This window comes from Elaeis guineensis, chromosome 2 (assembly GCF_000442705.2).
Source record: "Elaeis guineensis isolate ETL-2024a chromosome 2, EG11, whole genome shotgun sequence".
Lineage (NCBI taxonomy): Eukaryota > Viridiplantae > Streptophyta > Magnoliopsida > Arecales > Arecaceae > Elaeis > Elaeis guineensis.
This window is the reverse complement of record NC_025994.2, coordinates 100,470,616-100,486,315: the sequence shown is the minus strand read 5'-3', so window position 1 is coordinate 100,486,315 and position 15,700 is coordinate 100,470,616. Positions and strand designations below refer to the sequence as shown.

At 39.2% G+C, this 15,700-nt stretch overlaps 1 protein-coding gene across 1 annotated transcript; it reads left to right on the top strand.

Moving 5' to 3' along the window:
• The first annotated feature begins 9,927 nt into the window (after positions 1-9,927).
• LOC105037178 (G-type lectin S-receptor-like serine/threonine-protein kinase At2g19130) lies at positions 9,928-12,538 on the top strand. The gene has a single exon (XM_010912870.2). The coding sequence runs from the start codon at positions 9,938-9,940 to the stop codon at positions 12,431-12,433; it is 2,496 nt and encodes an 831-aa protein (XP_010911172.2). The 5' UTR covers positions 9,928-9,937; the 3' UTR covers positions 12,434-12,538.
• Positions 12,539-15,700: the final 3,162 nt, after the last annotated feature.

Genomic DNA, 15,700 nt, shown 5'->3' with positions numbered 1-15,700 from the left:
AATAATATGTAATGGGTTAACGTAGAGCTTATAGCTGTTATGACTTATGATCCTTAAGATGGACGTTTATATGAGAGTGTAATGTTCTATAGTGGCTCTTGTTATAAAGACATGTTAGATATAAAGTTTCCAACTCATCACTTTCCAAGCATTTGTTGTAAAGATATGTTAGATACATGAGGAAGCTGGCAACTAGCGGATGTCTCTCTTGCTAAAGACAGTGTTCAAGTTCTTCTTCTAATCTATTTATTTTCAAGGAATATATTTCACAATTTCTCAGTTTTACTGAATCACATCAACAATCAAACCACTTATGCACTTGTGTTTGTGAAGTTCATGGCCCAGCCATCTGAGGTGATCATACACCATTGATGTTTTCTTGATTACAGATAATGTCAATTAGAGGTGGAGAAGGCTTTCCTCCCTCCCACTCCTTTTTCCACCCTCCCTCTCACTTCTTTGAAAGAAGAGAAAAATGGCATACGACTAAGGAATATATAATTTCCTTCTTTATTCACGCACAATCTAATTCTATTTTGCGCTAACCCACATAACAAATGAAGGAGTGTTAAATCAGTTCAAGCTTCTAGATAAACCACTTGAAGACGACTGGCAATCTTTTCTAGGCTCTGCAGTAGATGGCACGCATCTGATCTGTACTCTGTTTTGAGCTAATTGGCCTTGTAGTATTAGCTCTTCACTGAATAAATAAAGGAATTGGAGGTTGATAAATGATTGTGTCAGTTCTAAAGAAAATAAGGCTAATTGACCTAGTTAGTACCGTCAAACATTTGGATTTAGACGCTCTATGCCGGTACTTATTTATTTATTTAATAAATGATATATTTGGACCCTTTTTGTTATATTCTATTTGAGATGGATTTGTTTACAGTATTGCTATTGTTGGTTTCATGCTATTATAGGCGGTGCCTGATGGTAAGATGGCCATGTAATGTCCCAGGCCTGGGGCATGACAATTGAAGACCTTGTTGCGGTGAGATGTATGGTGTAGACTCATAAGTTCATCGATAGTGGTGGGATCAGTTGGCAGTTATATTGGATAATTTGGAAGGCATGTGAGAAAGGGGAGAAAGTCTAACGATGGGCGTTATCCTCCTCCTCGAATTCATCAAACAAAGGGATCATCGGGCTTGTTGGACACTAGTGAAAACCCTAGGATTCGATCCATAAAATGCCCTCCTCTCGTCCCTCTAACCATCATACTGTTTGTCCCAACAGTATTCATATGGCTTTCCCTCATAAACAAGCTAGATACAAGAGAAACCCTAGCAATGGAAGGATGGATGGTAAGTGTCGGATGCCATTCGTGTCGTTCCCGCTCTAAGACTCTACTTATCTTTTTATTAGATGTCCATTCTTTTTGAGTGAATTATTAGATGTCCGTTTGCCCAAACAGTATGGACTCCTCTCTCTCTCCGTGCGCAAGTGTGAGAGCTTGTTTTATTTAGGCTTGGTCTGACCTAAGTTGGCTTGGACTAGCCACTTGGGCCCATCGTCACGTGCCGGCATGTGAGAAAGGGGAGAAAGACTATCGATGGGCGTTATCCTGCTCCTCCAATTCAGCAAATAAAGGGTTCATAGGGCTTGTTGGACACTAGTGAAAACCCTAGGATTCGATCTATAAAGGGCCCTCCTCTCTTCCCTCTAACCATCATGCCCCCAAATCATGATCAACCGCCGGCAAATCCAATTGAGTCTCCGTTGTTTTCCATTGAAAGTCTCAATAAGCCACCCTCAACACCTCGTTGGAGTCGAGGTAAAGGTGTCTAAACTTTTTCCTCCTTCCTTCTCCAGTCTTAAAGCCACTGTTTCTAGTTGGACCAGCGCTAGATAGTCGCTGGAATCCATGAATTCGAGCCGCCCCTGTTTTGTTCTTTTCCCTCCCCTTTTTTGGCTTTGTTCCACCTGATCCTCCATTATTCAGGGTCAAGGCTTATTGCAGAGCTCCAGTCGAGCTCTAGTGCCATAACCGAGTCTCGGCCACGAGTTGGTGAGCCGGAATACTCCAACATTCCTTGTTTGAGCAGATCTAGCATCGTTTTTCTTTTCCTTTTCTCTACCACTGGCCACCATTGTCGTTGCTGTTGTTGGGACGTTTGCCACAGGTCAGACATCGGGAGGCGCCGTCTAGCATTGGCGACAACTGTCGCCGGGCCCATGACGCTCTTTCCCCTTCCCATGTCTTTCCAAGAATGCGAAGGGAAAAAAGAGAAAAGAAAAGAAATATATATATATATATATATATATATATAAGACTCTCCCTTGCTCTCTACAATCTCTCTTTGAGTTGGGTAGGCTCCAACAAAGGAAGTGATTTTTGACAATATTTTAGGGAGAGTCCTGATCCCTAGTTGCTGAGCAGTGTGTCAGACTCTATCTTAGCCATTGTCAAACACGCTTAGTTTTGGCTGCCTTTGGTCTGTTTTGAGTCAGCTGTATCCTAGTCTGATGTTGTTCCGATGAAATTACTATGATAGGATTGACTTGGGCTAGTGGGCATTACTACCTATCAGCTCTGCTCCACACAGTCTCTCTCTCTCTTCTCTACTATTTCTCTCATTCTCTCTATACTCTCTCTCTTCTTCTCTCTTTCTACATGATTAACGGACCCATGGAGGTCCATAAGTCTAGATAAGCTCAGAATGATTGTTGACCCTTTGAGGGATCCAAATTGGCATTATACAGCCCTAGGAGGGGATTTCGAACAAATTTTATAGTGATTATCTACCATATACATAGATGGTTGTGATTATTCTAATGATGAGATCTGGCTCTATAAATATGGGTAAGAACGTGTTGAGTAAAACACTATCTTTAAGTTTGTAGATCAAGGAGTTTGTCAATGTTTGTTTATTGTACTCGAGTCTGAGATGATTAAGATAAGGATCCATTTACATGATTATCCGTATGAATATATATATTTTTATATCATCTATAATGAATTTTGGTTTTACATCGAATGATTATTCTGGTCACATGATTGCTGATATGAATATAAAAATATAGAATTCTTTATTGTACACATTATCATATGTTGATGGCTTGAAATATGATGTCAGCTATTTTGAAATTGGCCAAAGAAATAGTATGAAATTATATTTTATTTGAAAAAAATAAAATTGAATAATTTGATGATTGAATCGAAGGATTTGGACTAGCCATAATATGGATTGCTAATCAAAGGCCGAATTATGATGCTTTGAATTGCTAATCATGGGTCTAATCATGACACTTTGATATATCACCATTGGCCATGTTGTGGGGGGTTTAGTCCTACATAGATTGTAAGTCAGGTATACTCTGCCTTATATGAGATAGGAGATTATCTCTCTCAAAAATAGATGCCTTTTAGGCTAAAGCCCAAAAGACAAAGTCGTAATGTCCGACAGTCGCAAATGTACTAGCTATGGCCTAAGGGCCGTAAGTGTATAGACTATGGTAACCGCAAATATACCAGCTAAGGTCAAAGGGCTATAAGTCTATAAGCTACAGTATGCATGTGACCAAAGCAGATAATACTTCTTGTTGGGATGAGCCCTCTATTCATATAAGCCCTGAAGTCCCTTGATCACAACATATGGTGCTAGAGGAAGGGCCCTTTAATAAGACAGAGTCTCTCTGATTGGGGGACTACTGTTGTGGGGGGTTTAGTCCCATATCAATTGTGAGTCAGGTGTACTTTGCCTAATATGAAATAGAAGATTCTCTCTCCCAAAAAGAGACACCTTTTGAGCCAAAGTTCAGGGACAAAACCATAAGGCTTGGCAGCGGTAAGTATACTAGCTAGGGCCCAAAAACCACAAACGTACAAGTTACGACAACCGCAAATATACCAGCTATGGTCCAAGGGTTGTAAGCCTATAAGCTATGGTATGCATGCGGCCAAAATGTACAATATCTCTTGCTGGGATGAGCCCTCCATCCATATGAGCACCGGAGTACCTGGATCGGACAAGCCGGAGTATGGATATTATAATGGCCAATGTGAGTCGAAGCACAGATATTATGATTTGCCACCGTGGGCCAAGGTATGGATATTGTGGTTTGCAATCATGGGTCAAAGTGTAAATTATGGTTTGCCAATCATGGACAGAAGCATGATTGTCGATAGTCCAAATTGGAAAGAAAATTATTGATTAAAAATCTGAATAATAATGAAAGATAAAATATATGAAACTATTGTTGAATAGAATTTTTAGATTGATGATATATCCGGTATATTTTCCTAAATGAGATATATTTTTGATGACTCATATTTATGTGTACATAATTTTGTGGATTCATTTGAGCTATGCTGAATAACCAATATGAGTTTATGATTTTTTTCTTGCATTTTGATATAACTAAAAGCTAATCTTTATTTTGATTTGATTTATGATTTAAATCCATGCTAAATAATTAGTATGAAGCTTTATGATTTTTTGCAGTTTGATATGATTTGAAGCTAATCTTTATTTTTAAGTTTACTTAATTTATTTTGACATGTGTGCACGTGGGAGGGAGGGGGGGGGATTCTTGCTGAGCTATAAAGCTTGTACCATCTTTTTCTTTTTTCTTTTAGAGTTATAGGGTGCATGGTCTCGAATGGGTCGGCATAGAGTTCGAGCATTGGAGTTATTCGTTAAATAGTTGATTTTCTGATACCCGATCAACATTTAAATCTTTGTAATTGAGTAGACTCTTCTGATGATAGCTCAATTTAGTTAGACAATTATGGTTAAATTTTATGATTAATTTAGTTATTGTGGTGCTGTTGAAAATTTTGTTCATCTTAAAAGATCTTGCATGATCTGTAGAATATTGCTTTAAGGTTCATGCTAGCTGACCAGGGTGGTGGGTTTGAGACGTGACAGCTTGAGCCTTAGAGGCACACCCCCCAACTTTGCATCACGTTGCTCTGCATGGAGGAGAAGTGCAACTCAATCTAAGAAAAGGTTGGGATTAGTTACTCATGGCACTTAATGCAGAACATTTGGCACGGGAGGAACTCACCCTTCTTGATAAGGAGAATCTTAGTTTCCTCGGTTCTTCATAAAACCTTGTACTCCTTTATCATGTGGAGAAATCTTTGTAAAACCCATGCCTCTGATATACGTGAAGTGGACTTGGACGTAGGTGCTCTTCGGTATTTTTTTTTGAGGAAAAAGTGCTCTTCCAGTATGAGTTTGGTGGGATCCATCATCCATGGAGTTGTTTGTTGTCCGTTTCTACTTGGTAACAGTTATTAATGGCCTATACTCTATATTTTAGGACTGACATCGGATCGGATACGGATCGAATACCATCATATCCATATCTATATTTATTTTGTTTGATGAATATAAATATAAATACAGATATTGTTCAGATGCAAAATTTCATATCTATATTTATTTTAAACAGAAATGGATACAATTCGGATACTGAACGTATGGATATAATTATAGATATTACTTCGATAGTTTTATAACTAGAGAATCCCGGATATTGTTACATATAGATGTTAAATCAACTTAATAATATGTTTATATAGTTATATATATTTCTTAAAAATTAATAAGTACTATATAAAATTATATAGAATTACATATAGATTCAAATATTTAGAAATGAATCGGATAGTTGTCTATCCATATCTATATTTATTTTTCTTTAACGGCTATGGATACGGATATGGATATTAGTTGGATTTTAAAATTTCTATTCATATTCGGATTGAGTCGGATATGAAAATGGATCCGAACGAATAATATCTTTACCACTTTCACCCCTACCGTATCTAAATTAAAATTTAGGTACCTCTCTATTTTAGATATCAAAGATCACAACTAGATGTGAACCCAAGTACCGGCCTTGTTTTTCCTAAAGGAAAAATAAAACATAGCCCTCAAGTGACAAATCTGGTAAGATATTAGCTGAAAAACCACAGCTATAAGAAAAAAAATGAACAAAAAAAAAATCTTTATTTATCTTTAGTTTAGCTTTAGGTCATTCTCATGTGATTACTATTTGTGCATTTCTTGGTATGTTGTCCAAATAAATCTGATTATAACTCATCTATATGAGCTGTCAAGAAAAATTTTAACAAGCTGGCCTAACTTAATTCACTGGCGCTAGTGAGACTAAATTTAATTGTACAAGATTCAGCAGCAGAGCAACTGAACCACATGATTTTTTATTTTCTTTGACAAAAATCACTGGTTTTGTACTATCTTTTTCCAACATTATTTGGACCATTCATTTGTTCTTGCATGTCATTTGGGTTGACTTTCCATCAGTGAATCTTCTCCTGATTCCTAAAATTATAAATGATTTAAATCCTCCCACGTCTAAGCCATCCATCACGAGAGAGAACGGCGCCTTTGTTGGAGGGTAAAATGATCATTGCCTAAGCTGATCCTTTGACCAAGTGTAATGGTATGACTAGTGAAAGCAGCTATTGATTTTTTTTTTTTCCATAGGAAGCTTCGACATAGACTCGAAGAGGGTATTAATCCTTCATAGCAACTAGATGTTGATGAGTCACCGTGCTTGACGGTTTTGCACTATCCTTTTCCAACATTAACTGGACTTCGTTCCTTTGTTCTTGCATGTCATTTGGGTTAATTTTCCATCAGTGAATCCTCTCATCATGATTCTTAAAATTATAAATGACTTAAATCCTCCCATGTCAAGGCCGTCCATCACGAGAGAGAAGGCTTGGTTGGTGGGTAAATTAATGATCATCGCAAAACTGATTCTTTTGACCAAGCATAATGGTATGACTAGTGAAAGCAGCTATTGAGTTTTTCCATAGGAAGTTTCGACGTGGACTTGAAGAGGGTATTAATCCTTCATAACAATTAGATGTTGATAATTCACCGCGCTTGACGGTGTTTCACCATCTTTTTCCAACGTTAAGTACTTGGACTTCACTTGTTTGTTCTTGCAGGTCGTTTGGGTGGAAACTTTCCATCAGTGGCGTAGAAAGGGGGTTTGACTCGGTTTATCACGCGTTCATCCCTGTTATGTGACTTTTCTCCTTTTCTAATAAAAGCCGGCTGGTCTCACCTCCCTTCGCCTCCCAACCCACACCAACACCCCCCCTCCCCACAACATAACCACCACCAAAAAAATCACACACAAAATAAAATAAAATAAAATAAAATCCATCAGTCAATCTTCTCATGAACCCTAAAATTATAAACTGAACGATGGTTTTATAAACTGATACTTTGACCAAGTGTAATGGTATAACCAGTAAACATTGAAAAGAGCGGACTTTTACTAAAAAAACATTGAAAAGAGCGGCAGGGGGCCAAAAAAAAGTACATGCACCGACTGGCATATCCCCAATACTTACGTAGAACATTTCAAAGTAGACAAAGAATCAACGTGCCAGGAAAAGAAATTTAATCCACCCGTTTAATAAATTGAAATTTGACTGACATTAAAATAACCTATAAAAAGCCACAGCCAGTTCTTCTAATTCATATACTGTAATAACCCAGATTTAAAAAAAAATAAATAAATAAGAAAGAAGAGAATGGAAGAGGATTCCTGATAGAATATGTCTTCTCTCTTTGAATCAGAATGGGATTGGGACTCTAGGAGCCCTAGATCCCATCTATAAATTTCCTCTTCTCTATCTTAAGCCAGCCATGAAAACATCAGGCTTCCTCTCTTTTCTTTCTCCCTCTTTTCTTTCGTTGGAGTCGCTGATTGCCTTCACCATGCCCACCGAAAAATCAAGACCAGAGATGCCACCGAAACCAAGGTAAGGTGCCAATCCTTCCTTCTCTCTCTCTTGCTCATCTTCTCACAACCCCAGACCTCGCCGCCGGCCATCGGCTTTGCTGGAAATAAATTCCAAAGAAGATCCCCTGTTTTCTCCATGTTACTTTATTTTTTTTCGTTACTGTCTGCCATCGTCGGTCACCAGACCCGATCTCTCGACGTCATCGGGGACTGCTCCACTGGTCGGAGTGGTGGTCGGTTGTGGGGGAGGCCCTTAGTTTAGGAACAAGGGAGAGGAAGGACCTCCCCTGTTCCGTGAAGAAGAGAACCATGCAGGTCCTCTGCTCCCATGAAAAAAAGAAAAAAAAAGAGAAAAAGAAAAAGAAAAAGAGAAAAAGAAAAAAAAAAGAAAAAGAGAAAAATAGAAAAAAAAGAATGAGAGAATTTTCTCTCTTCTCTCTCTCCTTTCTCTCTCTTTCCTCTCCCCTCTTTACCTTTTTCTCTCTAGTTTCTCTCTCTAGATTCTCTCTTTATTTTCTCTCTCTAGACCTTTCTCTCTTTATGGATTTTGTCTCTCTAGGATTTTTCTCTCCTTCTCTGATTGCATCACGGACCCTAGGATAAACTTGAGATGAAAATATGATGACCTGAGATTGCTCTGAAGTTCGTGCAGTAGATTGATTCCGATCCGATCCATATTGAAAATTGATAACATCAATTATGGTTAATTTATATTAAGTCACCCTGATAAGACCTCTGATGATCTCAATCATGATTGCCTCATTTGGAGGATACGAAGATTCTCTCTCCATTTTCTCTCTCTAAAAATTTTTTCTCTCTTCATGGACTTTCTCTCTCTAAAAGTCTTATGGACTAATGGAGGGTTCAGATACGTAGATAAATCTTGATTTTGGGTAATCCTAGGAGAAGTCCTGGATTTGTGTTATTAGGATCGATTATCGATAATTTCTCCATATATGATTTTTATATTTGATCAGGGTTATGAAGCGATATGATTGTCTGCATAAAATGTCAAGTGGAATATCTTGTTAGAGAAATTCATAAATCAAAGAAGAACATTGATTTCTATGTTTGGACCAGTCACCGGTAAAGGTAAGAATCTCTGTACATTATCACTATTATATATGCTATTTTACCATTGATCTTGCGTCATTGGTTTTGCATCGTCGGATTTGAGATCGATGAATTTATTATATCTGAGATACTGTTATTTGATTTTGAGCATGAGTATGTTATGTCAATATATATGTATCAGAGATTGATGGCATGATTATTGGATATGACATATCTAAATTGATCATAATACAAGTCGAAATTGATTTGATGAAATCAACACATAATGATTAAATGAAAAAAAGAAAGATATGGTATGGACTAGCCTTGTCAAGCGGAACAGTCCGTCAGGAGCTTATGCTTGGGACAACCCGCTAGGAGCTTATGCCAGGGACAGCCCCCACTGGTTTACAGGTGGATTAGCCAGTCAGGAGCTCATGCATGGGATAGCCCGCCAGGAGCTAATGCCTGGGACAGTCTCTCACGAATTTTCGTACGTGGGACAGCCGGCCAGGAGCTCATCCTGAGACAGCCTTAAAAGGTTTTTTTAAGTGAAAATTGATTCGGATGATGACCGAGGTATAGACTTGATTAGTCCGGAGCTAGAAAGAAAATGTTAAAAATTATGTGATTATGAAAAGAGAAATGAAAGATAAGATATGAAACAATTATTGAACAAAAGTATTTCACCTGTTAACATATGATGATGCATCTATTTTAATAAGATAAAAAAAATTTATGGATGTTTGCAGTATTTTGGATATTGAACATGAGATTTTATGTTTTATTGCTTATTCTTATTTTCAGATTATATTATTATATCGGTGTGATATGAAAATTTTTATTGGGCTGTAAAGCTCACACCCCTTCATTTTTCTTTTTCTTCTCAGAGTTACAAGATGTTTATGATTGGCTATGGCTTGGATTTACGGGTAAGCAGATGGATAGATAGAGTGTCATAGTATCTGATCAGAGGATTGAAGAAATTTAATTTGTAATTATGCAAAGTTTTACTAAATTATTATTGGAATCAGATATTATGGATGTTAAGGTTGTAATGATTTAATTTGGCCTTGCATATTCTTTAGGACTTGCTCTAAGGAGTGTGCAGTCATCAGGTATCCGACCCGGATTTTGGGTTCGGGGCATGACATATACATTTACATCGGCAGGCTGGCTTTCGCTGCATGCTTCTGCCCCTATGGATACTAAGAAGAGGCCATGTTCTTCTCTTTCTATCTCTCTTCTTCTCTTCTTTCTCCTCTCTTCTCTCAGCATCCAACACTGTGCAGCAACTGATAACATCTCTTCAGGCCAGTCCCTCTCTGGAAACCAGACCATAGTGTCCAAAGAAGGCAACTTTGTGTTGGGGTTCTTCACGCCACGTAACTCTTTTAACTACTACGTAGGCATCTGGTACAAAAAAATTTCAGTCCAAACTGTAATTTGGGTGGCGAACAGAGCAACACCCATCACCAACACCTCCTATGCCGAGTTCAAAATCTCAGAAGATGGCAAACTAGTCCTTCTCAGTAGTTCCAAAATCCCAGTTTGGTCATCCAATTCAACTCCATCATCAACATCGGATTCGACAGTTGCAGTGCTTCATGACACCGGAAATCTTGTTATAAGAGATGGGTCGAACACTACAATTTGGCAGAGTTTCGATCACCCGACTGACATACTCATGCCAGAAGGATGGATTGGAGTTAACAAGATCACAGGGGAGTTTCAGAGTGCCACTGCTTGGGAGAATCCTGAGAACCCTGCCCCCGGGCCTTTCACTGTGAGTGTGGACCCTGATAGATCCAAGCAATTCGTATTACTGTGGAATAATTCTGAAATTTACTGGCGCAGTGGCGTTTGGAACGGCCGGTACTTCCCTGCACTCCCTGCTACTAACGAAAACGGTCCCTTCAACCTCACCTTCATCGACAACGAGCAGCGGATGTATGGCACGTATACCATCTTCTACAGTTCATTCATCACTCATACCATGATTGGCTCAACTGGGCTATTAACACAACGATATTGGCTGGACAGAACCCAGGAGTGGCAGTCAATCTCTTCTCAACCCGTGCCTCAATGTGATGTCTACTCTTTATGTGGCACTTTTGGTATCTGCGACCAGACAAGCTCGGATAATATTTGCAAATGCACCCCTGGTTTCGAACCAGCTTCAATGAAAGAATGGGAGCTCAATGTTTGGAGCGCAGGGTGCGTGCGGAAAACCAGTTTGCGATGCAGTAATAAAAGCTCAGCCGGTGGAGAAGGGGATAGATTCCTTGGGATGACCAATATGAGATTGCCTGCCAATCCACAGAACTTGACTGTTGGGACTGCTAAAAACTGTGAACAGGCTTGCTTGAACAATTGCTCTTGTAACGCATATGCTTATGTGAGTGGATGCTCAATTTGGACTGGGGACCTTCGGAACCTTGTTCAACTCTATGATGATGATAGTGGAGCTGGTACTCTTTATCTTCGGCTCGCTGCTTCTGATTTCCCAGGTTCAGGTAGCTCGCATAAGTTGGTAATTGATCTAACTCTTGGTGTCATCGGTGGAATTCTTGGCATCTTGTGTGTTCTTGTTGGACTATTTTGGGCATTTCAGAGGAGTAAACGAATTCGGATGGCAAAACAAGTTGAGGGTTCTTTGATTCTGTTTCCCTACGGCGATTTGCAGCGTGCGACCAAGAACTTCTCTGAGATGTTGGGCAGTGGTGGGTTTGGCTCTGTTTTTAGAGGGACATTAGTTGACTCAACCGATGTAGCTGTGAAGAAGCTTGAAGGCTTGAGACAAGGTGAGAAGCAATTCCGAACCGAAGTGAGCACATTGGCTGCTATTCAACATGTCAATCTGGTTCGCCTTCGCGGTTTCTGCTCCGAGGGCAGCAAAAGGCTTCTAGTTTATGAGTTCATGTCAGGAGGTTCCCTAGCCTATCACCTCTTTCAAAACAATTCCGCAGTTCTCTGCTGGAAGATGAGGTGTCAAATTATTCTTGGGATTGCCAGAGGATTAACCTACCTTCATGAGAAGTGCCGGGAGTGCATCATACACTGCGACATAAAGCCAGATAACATACTTCTAGACAAGGACTTCTGCGCCAAAGTTGCAGATTTTGGTATGGCGAAGCTCGTCGGTCGTGACTTCAGCAGGGTATTAACAACCATGAGGGGAACTGTTGGCTATCTCGCACCCGAGTGGCTCTCAGGCCTGCCAATCACCTCCAAGGTTGATGTCTACAGCTTTGGGATGATGCTCTTTGAACTTGTATCAGGCAAGCGAAACACAACGCACTCCGTGGATGGTAGCAACATCTTTTATCCTTCGTGGGCTGCAAGAAAGATTACTGAAGGCGGTATATTTAGCTTATTGGACCATAGATTGAATGGTGCTGCTGACACTGAAGAGCTAACCAGAGTCTGTAGAGTTGCTTGCTGGTGCATTCAAGACTCTGAATGTCACAGGCCAACAATGGGACAGGTGGTGCAGATCCTAGAGGGAGTCCTGGAGGTGAGCATGCCGCCACTTCCTAGGGCTCTTCAGCTTCTCACGGAAGATCAGAGCCAAATTCGTTATCATTTGTCATCCACTGAGTACGAAGATGCACTTGATCAATCTCTGGATTTCTATCAGTAAGTGTCCAGCTACAAAGGGCACATGAATCTCTGCTGAACATGTCAATAATATGTAACGTGTTAAAACAGAGCTTATAGCTGTTATGATCCTTAAGATGGATGTTTATATGAGGGTGTAATGCATGTTCTATGGTGGTTGTATTATGAATTTGGTGGCATAAAGTTCATGGATATCTTTTGTCATAAAGATATGTTAGATATAAAGTTTCCAACTCATCACTTTGCGAGATTGAGTTATAAAGATGTTAGATACACAAGCTAGCTGGTAAGCACCGGATGTACCACCTCTTGTTGTTGTCGAGGACAACGTTCAAGACCTCCTTATCTATTTATTTCCAAGGCATTTATTTCCGAATTTCTAAGTTTTAGTGTATCACATCAACAATCAAGCCACATATGCACATTTGTTTATGAAGTTCATGGACCAGCCATCTGAGACAATCATACACCATTGACATTTTCTTGATTACAGATAATGTTAATTAGAGGTGGAGGAGGTTTGAAATAGTGATGCCATGTCAAATTTATCACAACCTAATGAAAGTGCCTATATGTCATCATCGTGTATTTCACTGATTCTCATGAATGATGCCCCATTCTAGCTATCAATTTCTAAGTTTTAATTGGGTTGTGACAACTTTGCCATGGTATCACCATTGCAATGAATATCTTCTTCTTTTCCTTGCTCTCACTTATTTTTCCTTCCTCCCATCGGGAAGATATTCGTTGCAACGGTGATATCACATCAAAGTTGGATCACAACCCAATCAAAAGCCGAGAATCAGTGGCTAGTGTGGAGCATTATTCATGAAAATCGATGAAATATATGGCACTTGATGAAATGCAGATGTTCTCATTAGGTTGTGACAAGTTTGATGTGGTATCACCGTTGCAATGAATATTTTCTCCCTCCCACCTACTTCTTTGAAAGAAGAGAAAAATGACTTATGACTAAGAAATGTATAATTTTCTTATTTAATCATTGTACAATCTAATTCTTTTTTGCACTACCCACCAAGCAAATAAAGGAGTGTTAAATCAGTTCAAGCTTTTAGATAAATCATTCGCAGACAAAAGGTGGCAAATATTCTTGCGTCAGCTCTGCAGTACATGGCATTCATCTGATCTGCACTCCTTTCTGAGCTAACTAGGCTTGTAGTATAGGCTCTTCACTAAATAAATAAAGGAATTAGAGGAATAAGGCTGATTGACCTAGTTGGTGCAATAAAGCATCAGAATTTGGACGTTCTATGCCGGTACTTATTTATTTATTTTAATAAATAATAGATTTAAATTCTTTTTTATTATATTTTATTTAGATGGATTTGTTTACTGGATTGCTATTATTGATTTTTTGCCATCATAAATGGTACCTGACTGTAGAATGGTCATGTTATGTTCCAGACTTAAGGCATGACAGTTGATATGCTGATGTGGAAACCTTGTTGCGATAGAATGTACAGTGTAGACTCATGCTATAAATTCATCATTAGTGGTGGGATCATTGCCAGTTCTAAAGGATAATTTGGAAGGCTATAGTGCCTCAGAAGGTTAATGTCTTTATGTGGCTCTCCCATACAAACAAGTTAGATACAAGAGAAATCATATCAAGAGAAATCGTATCAAGGGATCGGAGGCATGGAGGGTGAGTGTCGAATGCCCTTTATGTTGTTCCTATTCCAAGGCTTCTATTCATCTGTTTATTAGGTGACTGCCCATGGATTCCTCGATCTCTTTGTGTGTTTATGAGAGCTTGTTACTTGAGCCCCTCGGCATGTGAGAAAGGGGAGAAAGACTTCCGATGGAAGTCATCTTCCTCTCCAAGTCCATCAAATAAAGGAATCGTAGGGCTTGTCGGACTCCTGTGAAAATCTCAAGATTCGATCCGTAAAAAGCCCTCCTCTCTACCCTCTAACGATCATGCCCCCAAATCCCGGTCAACTACCGGTAAATCCTATCGAGTCTCCCTTGTTTTCCATTGAAAGTCTCGATGAGCCACCATCGATACCTCGTTGGAGTCGAGATAAAGGTGCTTAATCTTTTAGTTTCCTCCTCCCTTCTCCGATCTCAAAGGCCATTGTTTCTAGCTGGCCTAGCACTAAATAGTCCCTAGAATCCATGAATTCCAGCCGTCCTTGTTATAATCACATGAGATGGACCTAAAGCTAAACTAAAGATGAATAGTTTTTTTTTTTGTTCCTTTTTTTCTTATAGGGGTTGTTTTTCAACTAATATCTTGCCAGATTTGTCATTTAAGGGCTATGTTTTGTTTTTCCTTTCCTTTAGGAAAAGCAAGGGTACCTGGGTTCACATTTAGTTGTGATTTTTGACATCTGAAATAGAGAGGCGCCTAAATTTTAATTTAGATCTGGAGTATAGGCCATCAATAACTGTTGCCAAGTGGAAACAGGCAACCAACAACTCCATGGATGATGGATCCCACCAAGCTCATACTAGAAGAGCACTTTTTCCTCACAAAAAATCCTGAAAAGCACCTACGTCCAAGTCCACTTCGCGTCTATCAGAGGTTTGGGTATTACAAAGATTTCCCCACATGATAAAGGAGTGCAAGGTTTTATGGAGAACCGAGGAAACCAAGATTCTCCTTTTCAAGAAGGTTGAGTTCCTCTCGGGCCATGAGTAACTATTCCCAACCTTTTCTTAGATTGAGTTGCACTTCTCCTTCATACAGGCCAAGGTGAGGTTAAGTTTGGGGGCATGCCTCTAAGGCTCAAGCTATCACGCCTTACAATTCAGATCAGCCAGCATGAATTTTAGAGCGATGTTTTAAAGATCATGCAAGATCTTTAAGATGAACGAAATTTCCAACGGCACCACAATAACTAAATTAATCATAAAATTTAACCATAATTATCTAACTATTAAAAGAGTCTACGCAATTACAAAGATTTAAATATTGATTGGATATCAAAAAATCAACTACCTAATGAATAACTCCAATGCTCAAACCCTATGCCGACCCATTCAACACCATGCACCTTGTGACTCTAAAAAAAAAAAAAAAGAAAAGATGGCATGAGCTATATCCTGTGTTTGGTTGGGATCATGAGAGGATGAATAGATGAGGTTTGAAGGATGGATGGCTTCTATCCACTATTTAGTTCAAAAAATTATAGAAAGAAAGATGAAAAAGGAGGGTTGTCCATCCACCCTGGTCTAATTTATGTTCTTCTAAATTAGGAGGATACAAGTAAGGATGGAAGGAGCATTCGAGAAAATCATTTCTATCTATCCTTGCATGTTTCAC